At 59.5% G+C, this 15,167-nt stretch overlaps 1 protein-coding gene across 2 annotated transcripts in view; it reads left to right on the forward strand.

Annotated features, from left to right (window-relative positions):
* The window catches only part of Sbk1 (SH3 domain binding kinase 1), a 50,708-nt gene extending 35,541 nt beyond the window's left edge, over positions 1-15,167 (forward strand). For both annotated transcript variants that reach the window (XM_058582643.1, XM_046454630.1), the window contains exons 2-4: positions 9,164-9,396; positions 10,640-10,842; positions 11,589-15,167. In XM_058582643.1, the coding sequence (XP_058438626.1) occupies positions 9,171-9,396; positions 10,640-10,842; positions 11,589-12,434 (1,275 nt within the window). In that variant the 5' untranslated portion in view covers positions 9,164-9,170 and the 3' untranslated portion in view covers positions 12,435-15,167. The remainder of the gene's footprint in view (positions 1-9,163; positions 9,397-10,639; positions 10,843-11,588) is intronic.

Genomic DNA, 15,167 nt, shown 5'->3' on the forward strand with positions numbered 1-15,167 from the left:
CCCCTGGCTGCTGTGACAAGGGCAGGCTCTGGGGGCAGGGGCGGCTGAGAGGCTGGTGGCTCGGACCAGTGGGAGTGAGGAGTAGTGACAGGGTGGGTGCCGCAGGGGCTGAGTGGCTTGGTGAACCCTTGCAAGCGAGAACCCTTCCCCCACGTCAAGGTAGCACTAACCATCTGGAACTGCTTGACCTCAGTGACAGTGACATGGAGGCCCAGAGAGGGTGAAGGGGCTGGTGGCCGCCGCTGTGTTCCTCCAAGAAGCAGCCCTTCCCTATCGGGGGGTCAGGGGTGCAGGGCACAGCTCCCAGCAGGGGGTCAGGCACCTGAGGGGATCCCAAACACACTTGCCCTTCAACCCACAACCCTGTTTCTAGAACTTACCATAGAGAGACACCTGTGCACTCTGCAAAACCACTTGTGTGCAGGCCACTCGTTGTGTGTAGTGAGTAGCAAAGCGTCGGGTGTGACTGGGTGTCTTTCAGTAAAGGTCTGGTTAACTAAATGGCAGTGTGCCCACACGTGGCTTTCCAGCCACCGTCCTGACTTCCAGTTCTCCAACAGTCCCTCTGCCTGGTCCTCATCCTCTAGGGCCTCTTGCACTTGGAGGCTGGGCCTGCCCGGGCGCTGTCCATGCCTGTGGTGCTGAACGCAGTGGGGCGGGAGGGGGGACCTGGGGCTGGGAACCAGAGACCAAGAGCTAAGAGGGGGAGTCGGAGCTCTGCTGCTCATGCACGGATTGATTTGGGGCGAGTTGCCTAACCCCTCTGAGCCTCAGTGTCCTTGTCTGTAAAATGGGGTTGCAGTGAATATGAAATTGGCAACATAAATGGTGACATTCACGCTGTCATTTTAGAGACAGCAGCCTAGAGGTTAAGCTGCTGGGTGTGAGTGATGGGCCTGGGTGTGAACCTTGGCTCTGTGGCTCCCTGGATGGGATGATCTCAGTCAAGGGATGCCTCAGTTTCCTCATCTGTAATTTGGGGATAATATGTCACTAATGTCACAGGATGGTGTAAGGATGAGTTCATTTACCTGAGGCGCTTGGCACTCAGCAGGGCTTCTGTCACTGTCTTCTCTCTGGCTGTCACCATCTGTCTCAGCCCTGCCAGGCTTTCTGTGCACAGTGGCCGGTGCCACTCACAGCTGCTCCTGTCTGTGCTGTGCAGGGGGCTGGGCTGGGCTGCCAGAGGGGACAGCGCCTTGCCCTGTGGCGCCCTGGCTTCTCGCTCAGCCCTGCCACTGACTTTCTGAGTGACTGTGAGCAAAGCATGTTCCCTCTGGCCCTCAGTCTCTGTGCCTGTGAAATGGACCTAACGGTCCTTCCCGCCACCCCTGGAGAAATAATTATGTGCCCGCAGGGTCACATTCTGAAAAGCCAAGATGTAAAAAGTTACAGCTTCCCAAACACGCACGGAATTATTCAGCCTGCGTTTGTCCCATCCTGGCCCAGTGCTGGGAATGGCGGGCTGATGGCGGCAGGGGCTTGCTCTCCAGCAGCTCCTGGGCCTCTTGCTGGACTGTATGGACACTTTTCTGGGCTCTTTAGGTTGGGGGTTCTCAAACCAACTCCAACAGGCTTCATTAAGCCAAAAAGGAAATAGACCTATTCATGAAAGAAATGTTCAGGGTGTGACTGGCTCAAAGTCACCAGGAGTCCCTGCATCTTTCATCTCCTCGTATCTCTTTGCCGCCTCGTGGTCAGGCAGACTCACCCGCTCATGGTGGCAGACAGTCCCCAGCAGCTGCAGACCCTACCCTCCAGCTTTACAGCTCAGGCTGAGAGGGCACCTCTGTGCTGAGACCTGTAGCCAAAGTCCTAGCGCTTGACCCTGGTGGGTCGCCTTTGGTCACACGTCCATCTCTGGCCGACAGGATGGATCTTTGGGTTGGCGAGGCCTAGGTCAGCCCCACACCTAAAGCCAGAGTGGAGACCACCCTCCTGAACCACAGGGGCAGAGAGAGGGGCATCCAAAGAAAGGGGGGCTCTGGCTGAGCGGAAGAAGACAGACCGTGCTCACTCAAGAAGCCACTGAAGCCGCACGTGGTGCACTCCTGTCATCCCAGCTGCTCCAGAGGCTGAGGCAGGAGGATCGCGAGTTCAAAGCCAGCCTCAGCAAAAGGGAGAAGCACTAAGCAACTCAATGAGACCCTGTCTCTAAATAAAATAGCACTGGGGATGTGGCTCAGGGGTCAAGTGCCCCAGAGTTCAATCCCTGGTGCCCAAAAAGAAACCATTGAAAATGCGTGTTGAGGCCAGGACTGGGCCAGATCTGCTCTTAAGACAAGTTATTTGAGGAGCAGGATCAGAGCCAGGAACCTGGAGGCAGGTGAGAGAGGAGGACGGAGGTGTGGAGCGCTCAGGCTGAGGGCGCAGCTCCTGCCCCTCGCGGTACAGGGACGCAGGCGAAATCACGGGCTCCTCGGTGCCGGAAGTTCCAGCACACGGCTGCTTCTTCAGGACCTTTTAATAATAATACTAACCCACAGAAGGGAGGTGACCACCCGGGACAAGGGTCCAGCCCATGGCATCCTCCCCACCTGGTCCCTATTAGGGTGCCCTCAGCATCTGCCCATTCCAGGCCCCTAGGGGAGGGGACCTGGGCATGGAACAGGGGATCGTAGGATCCTAGTGTGAGAATCAGCAGGACCTGGCTGGATCACTCGGTCCAGCCAACCCCCCAACCGAGTCCCCAGCAGATGGGCTCCCAGCCTCTGCTTCTCCACCCCCGTGATGGGTAACGCACATCCTTCCTGTAGCTCTTATTTTGAGTCACTCTGCCCGGGTCTGCCTTCAGGAGCCTCACAGGACACGGAGCGTGACAGCCTGGGATCAGCAGCCTGAGTTCAAATCACAGCTCTGCTAACTACAAACTCTTGGGCGAACTACTTAGCCCCTCTGGGCCTCAGTAGCGGTCCTAGGCCACTTAGGGCCACTGCAACAGTACCACAGACAGGGTAATTAATAATGAGCAGCAGTTTATCTCTCACAATGCTGGAGGCTCAGAAGACCAAGGTCAAGGTGCTGGCGTCTGACAAGGGCCTTCTTGCTCAGCCATCCCATGGTGGAAGGCAGCAGGACAAGAGAGAGAGGCCAAGTGGGGGCTGGACTCAGCGTTCATAAGGAACCCATCCCCACAGTAATGGCATTAGCCCATTCATGAGGACACAGCCATTGTGTCCTAGCCAGTTCTTGCAATCCCACCCCTTAATTAAATATCAACATGGATTCTAGAGGGGATGGTGAAGCCACAGCAGAACCAAACATAGTAACAGCCAGCTTCTACCTCCCAGGACAGTGATCATGAAGTGACGTGGCCCAGCGTGGTGAGCACAGCACCCAGCACATGGTAAACGCTCAGTAAATATGTGGCCAGTGTTATTCTCCCACAAAGCGGGGGAATGGCAGGCTCTCTTCTCGACAGATTCGTCACCCCCACTCACTCCTACAGTTGGATTCTTGTCACTTGGCCGCAGTGTTGTCACTATCCGGGGTAACCTCTGGCTAGGTTCCAGGCATCTGAACACATGGAGATTCAGATCTTAGCTCTGCGTCCTGGCTACACAGCCCTTGAACCGGAGCAGCACCAGTTGCTGTGATAAGTCAGCCCAGGTCGCAGCCTGACAGCAGAAGTTCGCTTCTCGTGCTCAGAATAAAGCAGACAGGGAACCCTGGCCCGCAGGTGAAGTCACAGGGGCTCCTTGGTGCCTGAGACCCCAGCACATGGCTGCCTTCCACAGGGTCTTGGAAGAGTGATACTAACCCAGGGAAGTGAGGTGCCCCGTCCAGGAACAAGGGTCCTCCTGATGCCTGGGCCCCTCATTCCTGGGGCCCCATCACCCTTTAGAGTCCTCTGCACCAGGCCAGGAGACTAGAGGAGCCTTTGAATCTGGACAAGCCCCAGATTAGAGGTGACACACCTCACTTTGGTTCACATTCCCAGGGGGAAACTGACCTCACAGCCACACCTGGATGCAAAGGAGGCTGAGGATGTGGCTTCCTGTGGGACAGCCACTTTCCAACAGTGACTTTGTACTGCAGGAGGGGAAACAAGTTTGGCGGCCAGGTGGCTGTCCTCCATGGCAAATCCTCAACCTTCATCTGTAAAACAGAGCCACACTCCATGTGGCCGGGTTGCCGGCCTCTGCAGTGGCTGAAGTCATTGAACTGCATGCTCTTGATGGACGGCTTTGTCATGTAGAGTTTGTCCCCCCATGAAGCTTTTTTTCAGAAAACATAGGGCGCTTCCTGTCCCCTTCCCACTGTTCTTGTGAGGACTCAATGAGGGGAATTCTGCTGAGCTGGCAGCGCTCCCTACATGCGCACGCGTGTTCCAGAGTCTGCGCACATGTGTATTTGCGCGGGTCTGTGTGTCCGTGTGTGCCTAGGGACATGCCTGTGTGTCCATGTGTGTCCGTGTGTGCCTAGGGACATGCGTGTGTGTCCGTGTGTGCCTGGGGACATGCCTGTGTGTCCACGCGTGGTGGGGGCAGGGCTTCAAGGCAGGCCTGAGTCGGGTGTAGCTTCGCAGGGTGACACCAGCCCCAGCTGCCTGCCAACAGGAAGTGGTGGGCGGTTCAGTCTCGCTTCTCTCCTGGGAAACCCTCCCCCACCACGGTGGCCCTCCCAGCATATGGCAGAGCCACCCTTGCTGCGTTAAAGAGGGGCCCCACCTGCTCTCGGCCACTCAGAAGGGAGATGGAGGGCCTCCCTTGGGGCCACGGAGGACACACCCTTGAGGTGCATGGCCCAAGGAGGTCCCCAGGGGCTGCAGAGTGAGCCTGAGTGTGGGTGATGTGGCAGCTACTACCCGGAGGGGACTGAGGTCAGCAGAGGCCACAGATGCCCTTCTAGTTGCTGCAGCGACAATGCGTACTTGAGGATCTAGTCCCCCCAGCGCCGGCGAAACGCCCCGCGGCCTTCCCGCCCGCTGCCACTCAGATGTCCCTGCTTCACTCGGGGCCTGGGGTTCTCATCTGGAAAAGGAGCAGAGCAGCTGGCGCCTGCGCAGCCCGAGCCCCGTGCCCAATGCCAGGCAGGTTCAGCAGGGCTGCCCGGGGGGCGGGGCTTCCCTGGCTGAGACCCCGCCCCCCTCTGCTCCCAAGGGATCTGGGGGAGCTGAGCCCAGCATTCTGGCTCTAGAAGATATGGTGGGTGAAGTGCCCGCCTGGAGCCAGGCTCAGGACTGCTGTGTGACCTTGGTGCAGGACTTAGTCTCTCTGCACCTCATTGGTGTATCAATAATACTCACCCTACCCCTGCACGGTGGCCCAGGCCTGTAATCCCAGTGACTCTGGAGGCTGAGGCAGGAGGATGCCTCAGCAACTTAGCAAGACCCTGTCTCAAAATTAAACATAAAAAAGGGCTGGGGATGTGGTTCAGTGGTAGAGCACCCCTAGGTTCAATCCCCAGTACCACAAAGATAAATTAATTAATTAAATTAAAAAAAAAAAAAAAAAAAAAAAAAACCTACCCTGGAGGATATTGGGAATCAGGCAAGGTGGCCCCTGGCCCTGTAGCAAGAGGGACAGTTAGTGCTGGTGGCATTCTTGTTTTCTTCACTGTATGGATATGTGAACTGAGGACCAGAGGAGTAGTGGGACCCACTGAAGGTCACCCAGCCAAAGTGTGGCACACGTTGGGATCAAGGCTGCGGAGCCTTGAGGCCCGTGCTGTTTCTGTCACTGCCACTGTGCCTCCTAAGTCACATGCGTGGTAACTGGGTCAGAGGCAGCGATTACCTGGGCAATGACGTGGTGGCCGTGGCGGCCGGGACAGGCGTGTGGATCGATTCCTTGTGGAAAACAGACCTGAGGGACAGGCAGGAGGGGGCAATGTGGGGACCCCCAAAACTGGGCCCTCTGGGGAGTTCCTGGCCTGATGGACAGGAGCGCTGTCCAGACACACCCCCTCCCCACAGGGTCAGCAGAGCCCATGAGAAAGGGACAGGGTGCAGGATCCTGGTGCTCACAGAAGTGGGAACTGGCACCTGCCAGGCATCAGGGAAGCTTCCCAGAGGAACGAGGCCTGAGTGGCCGGGGAAGTGACACAAGTGACAGAGGTGGCTGGGCAGTGCTGGCGGAGACTGGCTGGGGCCACAGAGGCTATAGGCGAAGAGCAAGGGCTGAACCCAGGTCAGCTTGGAGGATAAAGGGGCAGGGGCAAGCCAGGTACCCAGCAGTCCCTGGTGTGAGCAGGGAAGGCGTGTGCCCACTTGCAGCTGCCAGTCAAGCTCCCAGGGGATGCAGAAGCAGTCCAAAGCCACCGGGCTGAAACCTGGAGGGGAGGGGGCATTGCACACTTGTGTACACATGTGCCTGCACCCACAGGGACTGTCCACCTCGGCCCTGGGGAGTCTACACATGTCGGGACCAGGTCAGGAGAGCAGCCCAGCGTTTCCCCGACACCATCCACAGAAAGGGCCAAGAGAGCAGGGCACAGTGGCACACACCTACAATCCTAGCAACTTGGGAGGCTGAGGCAGGAGGATGACAAATTTGAGGCCAGCCTCAGCAACTAGGGAGATCCCTAGACTGGGGATGTAGCTCCGTGGCAGAGCCCTTGCCTAGCATGCAGGAGCCACTGGGTTCAATCCCCAGTACCACACACACACAGAGGCCGGGGGCTTGGGACACACTGGCCTGAGGACACCCACACAAAAGTAACCACAGCATTCCCTGCTGGCACCAAGCCAGCCCAGGCAGTTTCTCAACTCGGTCCTCATCACCGGGTAGTGGATGTTTGCTGGGGCTTGGAAGAAGTGATCTCTGGCAGCCCAGACACCAAGGAGAGAGCAGCATGGGGAAACAGCACCCCCTACAGCCCAGTTGTGGCTGCTGCAAAGAGACCCAGAGCCGGGCAGCCTAGAGCTGGGACCACCTCGGCGCCTGGTTCCATCAAGATCTGAGGGCAGAGGAAGGGGAGGCAGGACTTGGTTTCCGGAGGTCTGTGCCATTCCTCCCTCCAGGGGTCTCTAAAAGGAGCTCACCGGACTGCTGACTAGACCCTGAGGGCGACCATGTGGCATTTCAGATGAAGTCCCCAGCACGCATTCTGATCAAAATAAACTAGGAGAGAAACGGCCCTAGCTGGGGAGGGAAGGGGCTGTTAGAGCCCGGTCCCCGAGCAGAGCTGGCTCATGAATGGAGGGAGCGAATCCTGAAGGGTGGAAGTCAGGCTGGGGGAGGGCTCCCTGCGCCCCAGCCAACCAGGAGGTGGTGCAGATGGAGCTCCGCTTGGGGCTGGTGGGAGGCCAGGAAGCTCCGTCCTGATGTTCCTCCTCCTTGCGAAGTGGGAGGCTGGGTCGTGAGAGGGAAGAGGAAGAGGCTTTGGGCCTGGGAGGGAGCTGCTGTGCCCGGGGGGGGGGGGGGGGGGGGGGGGGGGGGCGGGGGGGAATGCTGGGCTCCCGAAGAGCAGCCCCTCCCTGCAAATGCTGCTCATGATCATATGGGCATCATGCCAGGCACTTATGGAGCACTTACTGTATACTAGGTACCAGGTGCTTCATGTCTACCATTTTACTTGATCCTAACAGCTTAGCTAATAGGTGCCGTGGTCACATCCTTTTTGTAGAGGAGGAAATCAAAGCCCAGAGATGTGAACTAACCTGCCCATCACATCCAGCAAGCAAGCGACAGATTTAGGACTCAACCCAGACTGTCTGACTCCAAATCTGTGCTTTCTCTCAGATGGAGCGATGGTGCTTGTCCTTCAGGGAGCAGAGGACTGGGGGGCTGGGAGTGCTGGGTGAGGCCTCTGGGATTAGAAGTAACAGGGAATGAGGCCAGGGCAGAGGGAGGTGCGCCAGGAGGGCAGCTGATAGAGGGCGGGTACTGGCCCCCACGGCTGATGCGTGCATGCGTGCACACCTTCACGCATGCACCGGGAAAAGGCCCAGCCCTCCCTCCCTTTGCACGCAAGAAATGAAGGTCCCAGAGTGGACACCTAGAAGACAAGGATGTGGAGGGTCAGGAGCTTATAAGGGGCAAAAGCAAACTCTTGGGGTGACGGGCATATGGTGGTTTCATGAATATGGATCTGTCACGACTCATCAGCTCCTGGGGTTTGGATATGTGTAGTGATGTGCCTCTGTCCGACACGCCTCAACAGACTGCAGGAAAACTAAGTGAAGTAAATAACAGGGAAAAATAAAGTCCAGGATCGGGCATGAGCTCCCTGTCACCCACTTGGAGCCTTTCAGTCAGGTCTCCCGTCCCCAGCCCTGGACTCACCCCCTGTGACACCCTGCTCCCTCCCACCTCAGTACGCACAGTTAGATTCAAGGACACTGGTCTACTTGGGGACAAACGCAGTGGCCTTGAGGGGTGAGTCCAGGAGGACCACCCCAGCTTGTGTGGACAACAAAGGAGTCTCAGGCAGTGACTGGAAGGAAGCCTTGGGACCACAACTGTGTTGTGCCCGAGCAGGGTTGTGTTGTCATCTGTTGGGGGAGGTCTAGGCAGTGCTGTGTGTGGCCGTGTCTGCACTGTCCTGCCAGAGCCGAGGCAAGGCCACGTGGTGGAGGCACTGGATGCCACAGTCCCCCTCAGGCCTGCCCTTCATCCATCCCAGCCTTGTCCCCCCCACAGCCCACGTCCCCTCTGATCATCATATATAATTTGTGTTTTTTCTGTTTATTGTCCCTTCTCCCTGGGACGTAAGCACGGAAGAGCAGGGATTTGTGTGTGTCGGGTGAGTGCTGCATCCTAGGGTTTTGATGCCCGCCTGACGGCACTTGCTTCGTATTCAGGGCTGGGGCCGGGATGTGGTTCAGTGAGAGCTGAGCTTGCACACAGTCCTCGTTTCATCTCCTGAGAAAGCAAAGCACAAGGCAAACTTATGAATGAGAAAAAGCACCTGAGGTTGACATATGGCTGTGTCTGTGACATAAACGAGTGCCTTGCCTGGCGCTAGGTAGATGACAGCAGCAGACCAATGGGCCAGGGGTGCACAAGTGCTAATGAGCCACAGAGATTGGCTCCAGCCTGACCAGGAAGCTTCTGGAAAGTGATGTGACAGAGATGCTTGTCGCCCCCTTGTGGTCATATTGGGCCTAGCATGGGGCCCAGGAGTGTTTCCTGGGTGCAGGGGAGGCAGCAGCAGGTAGGTGGAGAAGGGGGACCTGGTCTGATGTCACTCTTCACACTGAACCCCCCACACACAACAGGGAGAAGATGAGCGTGGGCTGCCCAGAGCCCGACCCGCCGCACTCCCTGCCCTGCTGTGGGCCAGGGACCACCCCAGGCCCGGGCACAGGTGTGCCCCTCCTGACCGAAGACATGCAGGCACTGACCCTCCGCACACTGGCTGCCAGCGATGTCACCAAGCACTATGAACTTGTCCGGGAGCTGGGCAAAGGCACCTATGGGAAGGTCGACCTGGTGGCCTACAAGGGCACAGGTGAGTGTCCACAGGGTGGCCGTTATTAAGGTTGATGGGGAGCTAGGAGGCAGAGACCGTGGTCCTGGTGGAGGGGACAGAAACTGAAGCAACCCAGAGAAGAGACCGAGCAGATGGGACAAGGAGGACTCAGGGCAGAGTTCCAGGCTGGAGGGCAGGCCATTTGGGGGCCATCTGGGGGCCATTTGGTACAGCCAAGGGGATGCACCCAGGGACCTCAGGAGTTCGGGGGAGAGAACGGGGGTACAGTTGTACTTGGGGAGTTGGTGATGTGGTGATGGCTAGCCCTAGGGAGGTGGACAGAGTGAGGGGTCCTTGGGAGTAGGGTCCCATGGTCAGAAGGTGAGGTCAGGGTGACCATCGCCATTTCTCCAGGGGGACACTGAGACCCACACCTAGCCAAGGTCGTGCAGCTAGAGGTCTCAAACCTGGATGGCACCCAGTTGCTAGTTCCAGAGCCATCTCGCTTAGCCCCCACCTCACAGCAGTGCCCACTCAGAGGGCACACAGTCAGGGCCGGGTCTCTGTGTCCACTGAGGGCAGCAGGAGTAGTACTGGACATGGGTCCCTGACCACTGCTTGCTTGCTGTGTGACAAGTGACCACCTTCCTGTGCCTCCATTCCCTCATTTAGAAAACAGGGCTAGCGCTCCCCTCCTAGGGTCAGTATGAAGCATGAGTTGTGAATGTGAGGTGATGGAGGTGGTCCTGTCACAGGTAAGTGCTCTGTGGACACACATGTGTGCATCCGGGAGGGCACACGTGTCTATCCAGGCACAGTGTCAGGGACCTTTGTCTTTCAGTGTCGTATCTTCTTTGTTCACCCATTTAACAAATCTTTGCTGAGCAACTACTCTGTGCTAGACTCAGGGACATAGCAGCTGACAAGACAGTTTCCTGTGCTCGAGGAGCCATGCTCTGGCTGGGAAAAGAGATGCCACAAATAAGTATACAGCATGGCCACAAAACAGGAGAGCAGGGGTGGAGGCAGCAGCCTCCTGAGCACCTCCTGTGGAGGGCTGCAGACAGGGCAGCAGACGCACCTGAGCAAGGCCTGCTGTGTGGCCTCAGGCAAGTCCATTCCCCTCTCTGGGCCTGTTTCCCATCTACAGGACAGGGACCGTCATGCCTGCTAGAGCCCTGGTGGGCCTTGTTGCTGGACAGGCCGTGCAGACAGGTATGGGAATGTGGCAGGTGCAAGGTACAGGGAGAGGCCTCACCATTGTCACCATGGCCCCCACCAGGCACAAAAATGGCACTGAAGTTTGTGAACAAGAGCAAAACGAAGCTAAAGAACTTCCTGCGGGAGGTGAGCATCACCAACAGCCTCTCATCCAGCCCCTTCATCATCAAGGCCTTCGACGTGGTCTTCGAGACTGAGGACTGCTACGTCTTCGCCCAGGAGTACGCGCCTGCTGGGGACCTGTTTGACATCATCCCTCCCCAGGTACCTGGGGTGGTGGCATAGAGAGGGGAAATGGTCTTCAGGGTCCCCAGAGTGTGAGACTAGGAGTCAGACGGTTGAATCAACAAGCATTTCTTGAGTGCCTACTGTATGTCCTTCCCTATTTGGAGAGCTGCGGAAGAGAAAGGTCCTGCCCCTGTCCTAGTGAAACCTGCCCCTGGTAGGCCAGATGACGACAGAGACGATCACCCGGGAGGAGACAGCAGGGCCATGGGCTCAAGTCCAGTGGCACCTTGCTCAGGAGCTGCTCAAAGTGGGAGGTGTCAGGTCCACCTGGAAAGGAGGTGACCCTGGGGCAGAGAGAGTGAGGAAGACCCCAGGATAGACTCTGCTGTGCCAAGTGCTGGCGGAGGAGGCTTCCTGGAGCCTCAGTGTCCTTTAGGGGAAGTGGACATAAGACCCATCTGAAAAGGGGCTTATGGCAGCACCTGGTCTGCACCTGGGGCTCAGTCTGGGATTGCCACCGTTATTGAGTAGAGTGGGGGATGACAGCCACCACCCCCCCCAGAGATGGGATGGAAAAGTGCCTGCTAGGATGGGGGAGGGTGGCTGGCACCAGGACCTGGGGCAGCCACAGGAGAGGGGCAATGTCCACTTAGAGGCAGCCAGAGGGCGCAGCGCCCGGGGCAGGGCCTGAGGACGGAGGAGGAGGTGGGGTGGAGGAGGAGGTGGGGTGGGGCAGGCGTGCCTGGTCACCACTTAGCTTGGCTCTCCTGCCTGGCTGGCAGGTTGGGCTCCCGGAGGACACCGTGAAGCGCTGCGTGCAGCAGCTGGGCCTGGCGCTGGACTTCATGCACGGGCGGCAGCTGGTGCACCGCGACATCAAGCCTGAGAACGTGCTGCTGTTCGATCGTGAGTGTCGCCGGGTGAAGCTGGCCGACTTCGGGATGACGCGCCGCGTGGGCTGCCGCGTGAAGCGCGTGAGCGGCACGATCCCCTACACGGCGCCCGAGGTGTGCCAGGCGGGCCGCGCCGACGGCTTCGCGGTGGACACGGGCGTGGACGTGTGGGCCTTCGGCGTGCTCATCTTCTGCGTGCTCACCGGCAACTTCCCGTGGGAGGCGGCGTCGGGCGCCGACGCCTTCTTCGAGGAGTTCGTGCGTTGGCAGCGCGGCCGCCTGCCCGGGCTGCCGTCGCAGTGGCGCCGCTTCACGGAGCCGGCGCTGCGCATGTTCCAGCGCCTGCTGGCCCTGGAGCCCGAGCGCCGCGGGCCGGCCAAGGAGGTCTTCCGCTTCCTCAAGCACGAGCTCACGTCCGAGCTGCGGCGGCGGCCCTCGCACCGCGCGCGCAAGCCGCCGGGCCCCGGGGACCGCCTGCCTGCCGCGGGGCCGCTGCGCCTCGAGGCGCCCGGGCCGCTCAAGCGCACGGTGCTGACCGAGAGCGGCAGCGGCTCGCGGCCCGCGCCCCCCGCTGTCGGTCCAGTGCCGGTGCCGGTGCCCGTGCCCGTTCCGGTGCCAGTTCCGGTGCCTGAGGCTGGCCTGGCGCCCCCGGGGCCCCCTGGCAGGACCGATGGCCGCCCGGACAAGAGCAAAGGGCAGGTGGTGTTGGCCACGGCCATCGAGATCTGCGTCTGAGCCGGCCCCGCCGCCCTCGGGCCAGGGCGCCGAGCACGCAGCCGGGCGGCTGGGGAGCAGCCCTCGGTCCGCGCTGAGCCGGTTCTGCCAGGCGGCGGGATATGGAGCAGCCGCTCGGCGGCGGGAGGGAGTAGCAGTAGAGTAGGCGGCCCAGGCACCCGGCCAGTCCGGCGGGCGGGTGATAGAGCCACCAGGAGACCTTGCGCGGCCCTGCCGGTGGGCCTCGGCCCAGGGAGCCAAACCCCGCAGACTCGAGGATTCAGAGGCCCCGACACCAGAGCCAGGGAGCTTGCGGGCCAGACGCCCCCACACCTCCCTGAGCCCTGGGACCCCTACAAGTTGCTCCTGGCCCTTTGCACACCCTGGTAGATTATCCCACAGTCCCCGCCCTTCTGGCCACTCCACTCTGTCCCCATTGCACCCTGGGCACAGAAAGGGACTGAAGCTTAGGGCTGAGATAGGGCGCGAGTCCTGGTGCGAAGGAGGAGGGCATCCAGCAGAGGGCAGGCATATCCTGCCCCTTTCCTGGGAGGCTGGAGGGAGAGGCCAAGCCCCTGGACAATGTAGCACAAGTCTGGATGTCACATATGTGCGGGCACAGGCCCCAAGAATCTAGTGGTGTCCCTACACCCCCATTCTGCTGATAAGAACCCTGAGCCCAGGAGGGGAGACATTGCCCTGGCCACACAGCCACTGAGGTGGTGCTCTGGTAGTCCTTCCACTCTCCCTATCCCCAAAACTACTGTCCTTACACCTCTGGGGGTCAGAAGGGCTCCAGGGCAGGGGTCTCAGGGGCCACCGCATCCTCTAGGGCAGGGGAGCCCAGGGCAGGTCCAGCTCCCTCTGCAGAGGCACCTGCCGCCTGCCCCGGGAGATCCTCCCAGTCCTCGGGCTCCACCTGGACACTCAGTGGGGACCCCAGGGGCAGCGAGTTAGTTTGGAACAGTCATTTCTCCTGGGCTGCTGCTGGGGTCAGACATTCCATTTTCACGTTGCCCCGTCAGGCTGACCCCACCCCCACCTCTGTAGTCCCTGGAGAAGGCAGGGGTAGGAGGGCATCTGTGGGCATGAGGGAGGGCGTGGAAGCCCGCGAGGGCAAGTGACTGGTGTGTGCGGGTGTGTAGAGCACATGTGTGGGATGCCCTGTGCTTCCCGGTGACTGTGCAGCCAGACGCCTCTGCACCCCTGCCTGGGCCTCCTCACCAGGCAGCTGTCAAGAGGGCGGCCAGGCCTGCATTTTGACCACACCCCTCAGGGAATCCAGCAAGGAGGCACCTGCGGCCTGGTCCTGGCCCCTGGGCGGCAAAACCAAGAGGAAAGGAGCCAGCCTCAGCCAGCTCCCCGCGACCCGCCTCTGTGGAGGCTGGGCCTGCAATAACCTCAACATGGGTGAGGCTGCTCCCGCTGCCTGGCAGTGCCCTGCCCACCAGCCCCGGCTGCCTCTACCAGGGTTCCTCCTGGGGTTCTGGAGCGTTTGAGGGGACTCCTTGATAGGCCAGGCCTGCGACAGGGGACACCAACCACCCTCTGGCCTGGAGCCCCCACATCTCCACCCACCCCTCAGTCCCACCACGCAAAAGGGCTATCGGTCCCCTGCCCTGCCCAGTTTACAATCAGCGTGTGGTCATCCAGGGCCTGGCCCGCTCCCCAATGCGCCCGATCCTCGAGACCCCTCTCCCAGAGGGCATGGGGCCCACCTACGCCAGGTAAGTAGCAAACCCCCTCCCGCCGAGGCCACATCTCAGAGAAGGCCCCGTCACTGCCCGGCCACCTGGGCCGTCCAGGCCCTCTGTCCAGCAGCCACTTCTCCTTTTGCCTTAGGCCTCTCGACAGCCTGATCTCCTGCAATAACAAGGAAGCGAGACTCCAGTCCTCGTCCCCGCCAGACTCCCTCTCCCTCTCTGTTGAGATCCTGTTGGGAGTGTCCTCCCTTGTCGTACTAGTACCTAGGATGTTAGAGCTCGGGGGACCATAGCTATGTAGCCCACTCCCCTCTGTTTTCAGCGGCAGCAACCAGCCTGACCCTGAGCAGGACTGGAACTGGGCCAGGACTCTGTTCCTGTTGCCGCCGCCGCTGCTGCTGCTATTGTCTCTGTTGGTCGGGTTGGGACCCTTTGCCCCTTAGGAGAGGTGTTGGTCACAGATGTTTACCTCAGTTTATGTCATTGTTGAAGAAACAAAAAAATAGCAAAAAATTAATAACACCGTAGACATGGAGACTTAGAAGACAAAAAAAAAAAAATCACAAAAAACCCTCCCCCTTGCGGTTCCTCTGTGAAGGTACAATGTGTACGTGTGTGTGCGCACCTGTGGGGGTCTCTGACCCACCCCGGGGCAGGCCAGGGCGTCCCGGGCCTCTGTCCAAGCCCCTGTGTCTCCCACACTGCCCCCGTCCTTCGGTGCTTCCCAGAGGCCCCTCTGAGCTGGCCTGTGGGGTGTGGGGAGCCCCATGGATGGGAGGTGGGGCCACGGGCCAGCTGGAGGGTCCCCCACCAGGTCCACTGAACAGAGCCCCCAGGCTGGTAGCATTCAAGCCTGGCTTGGGACCTGGGGCAGGGTCCTGGGTGGAACCCCAGCCCCAGAGCCCCAGACTCATGTCTTGCCCCCGCGACCCCCCAATATGTGTTTGTAAATACTCTGGCACCCTTTGGCCCTGAGAAAGTTTTTAAATGTGTTATCTACTTCTCTTATCATGACAATTGCTATAAAATAAACAAAAGTTTAGAAAAATTA

The sequence above is a fragment of the Marmota monax genome, unplaced genomic scaffold (assembly GCF_021218885.2).
Source record: "Marmota monax isolate L192 unplaced genomic scaffold, Marmota_monax_Labrador192_F-V1.1 WCK01_AAM20220418_F8-fsc00086, whole genome shotgun sequence".
NCBI lineage: Eukaryota > Metazoa > Chordata > Mammalia > Rodentia > Sciuridae > Marmota > Marmota monax.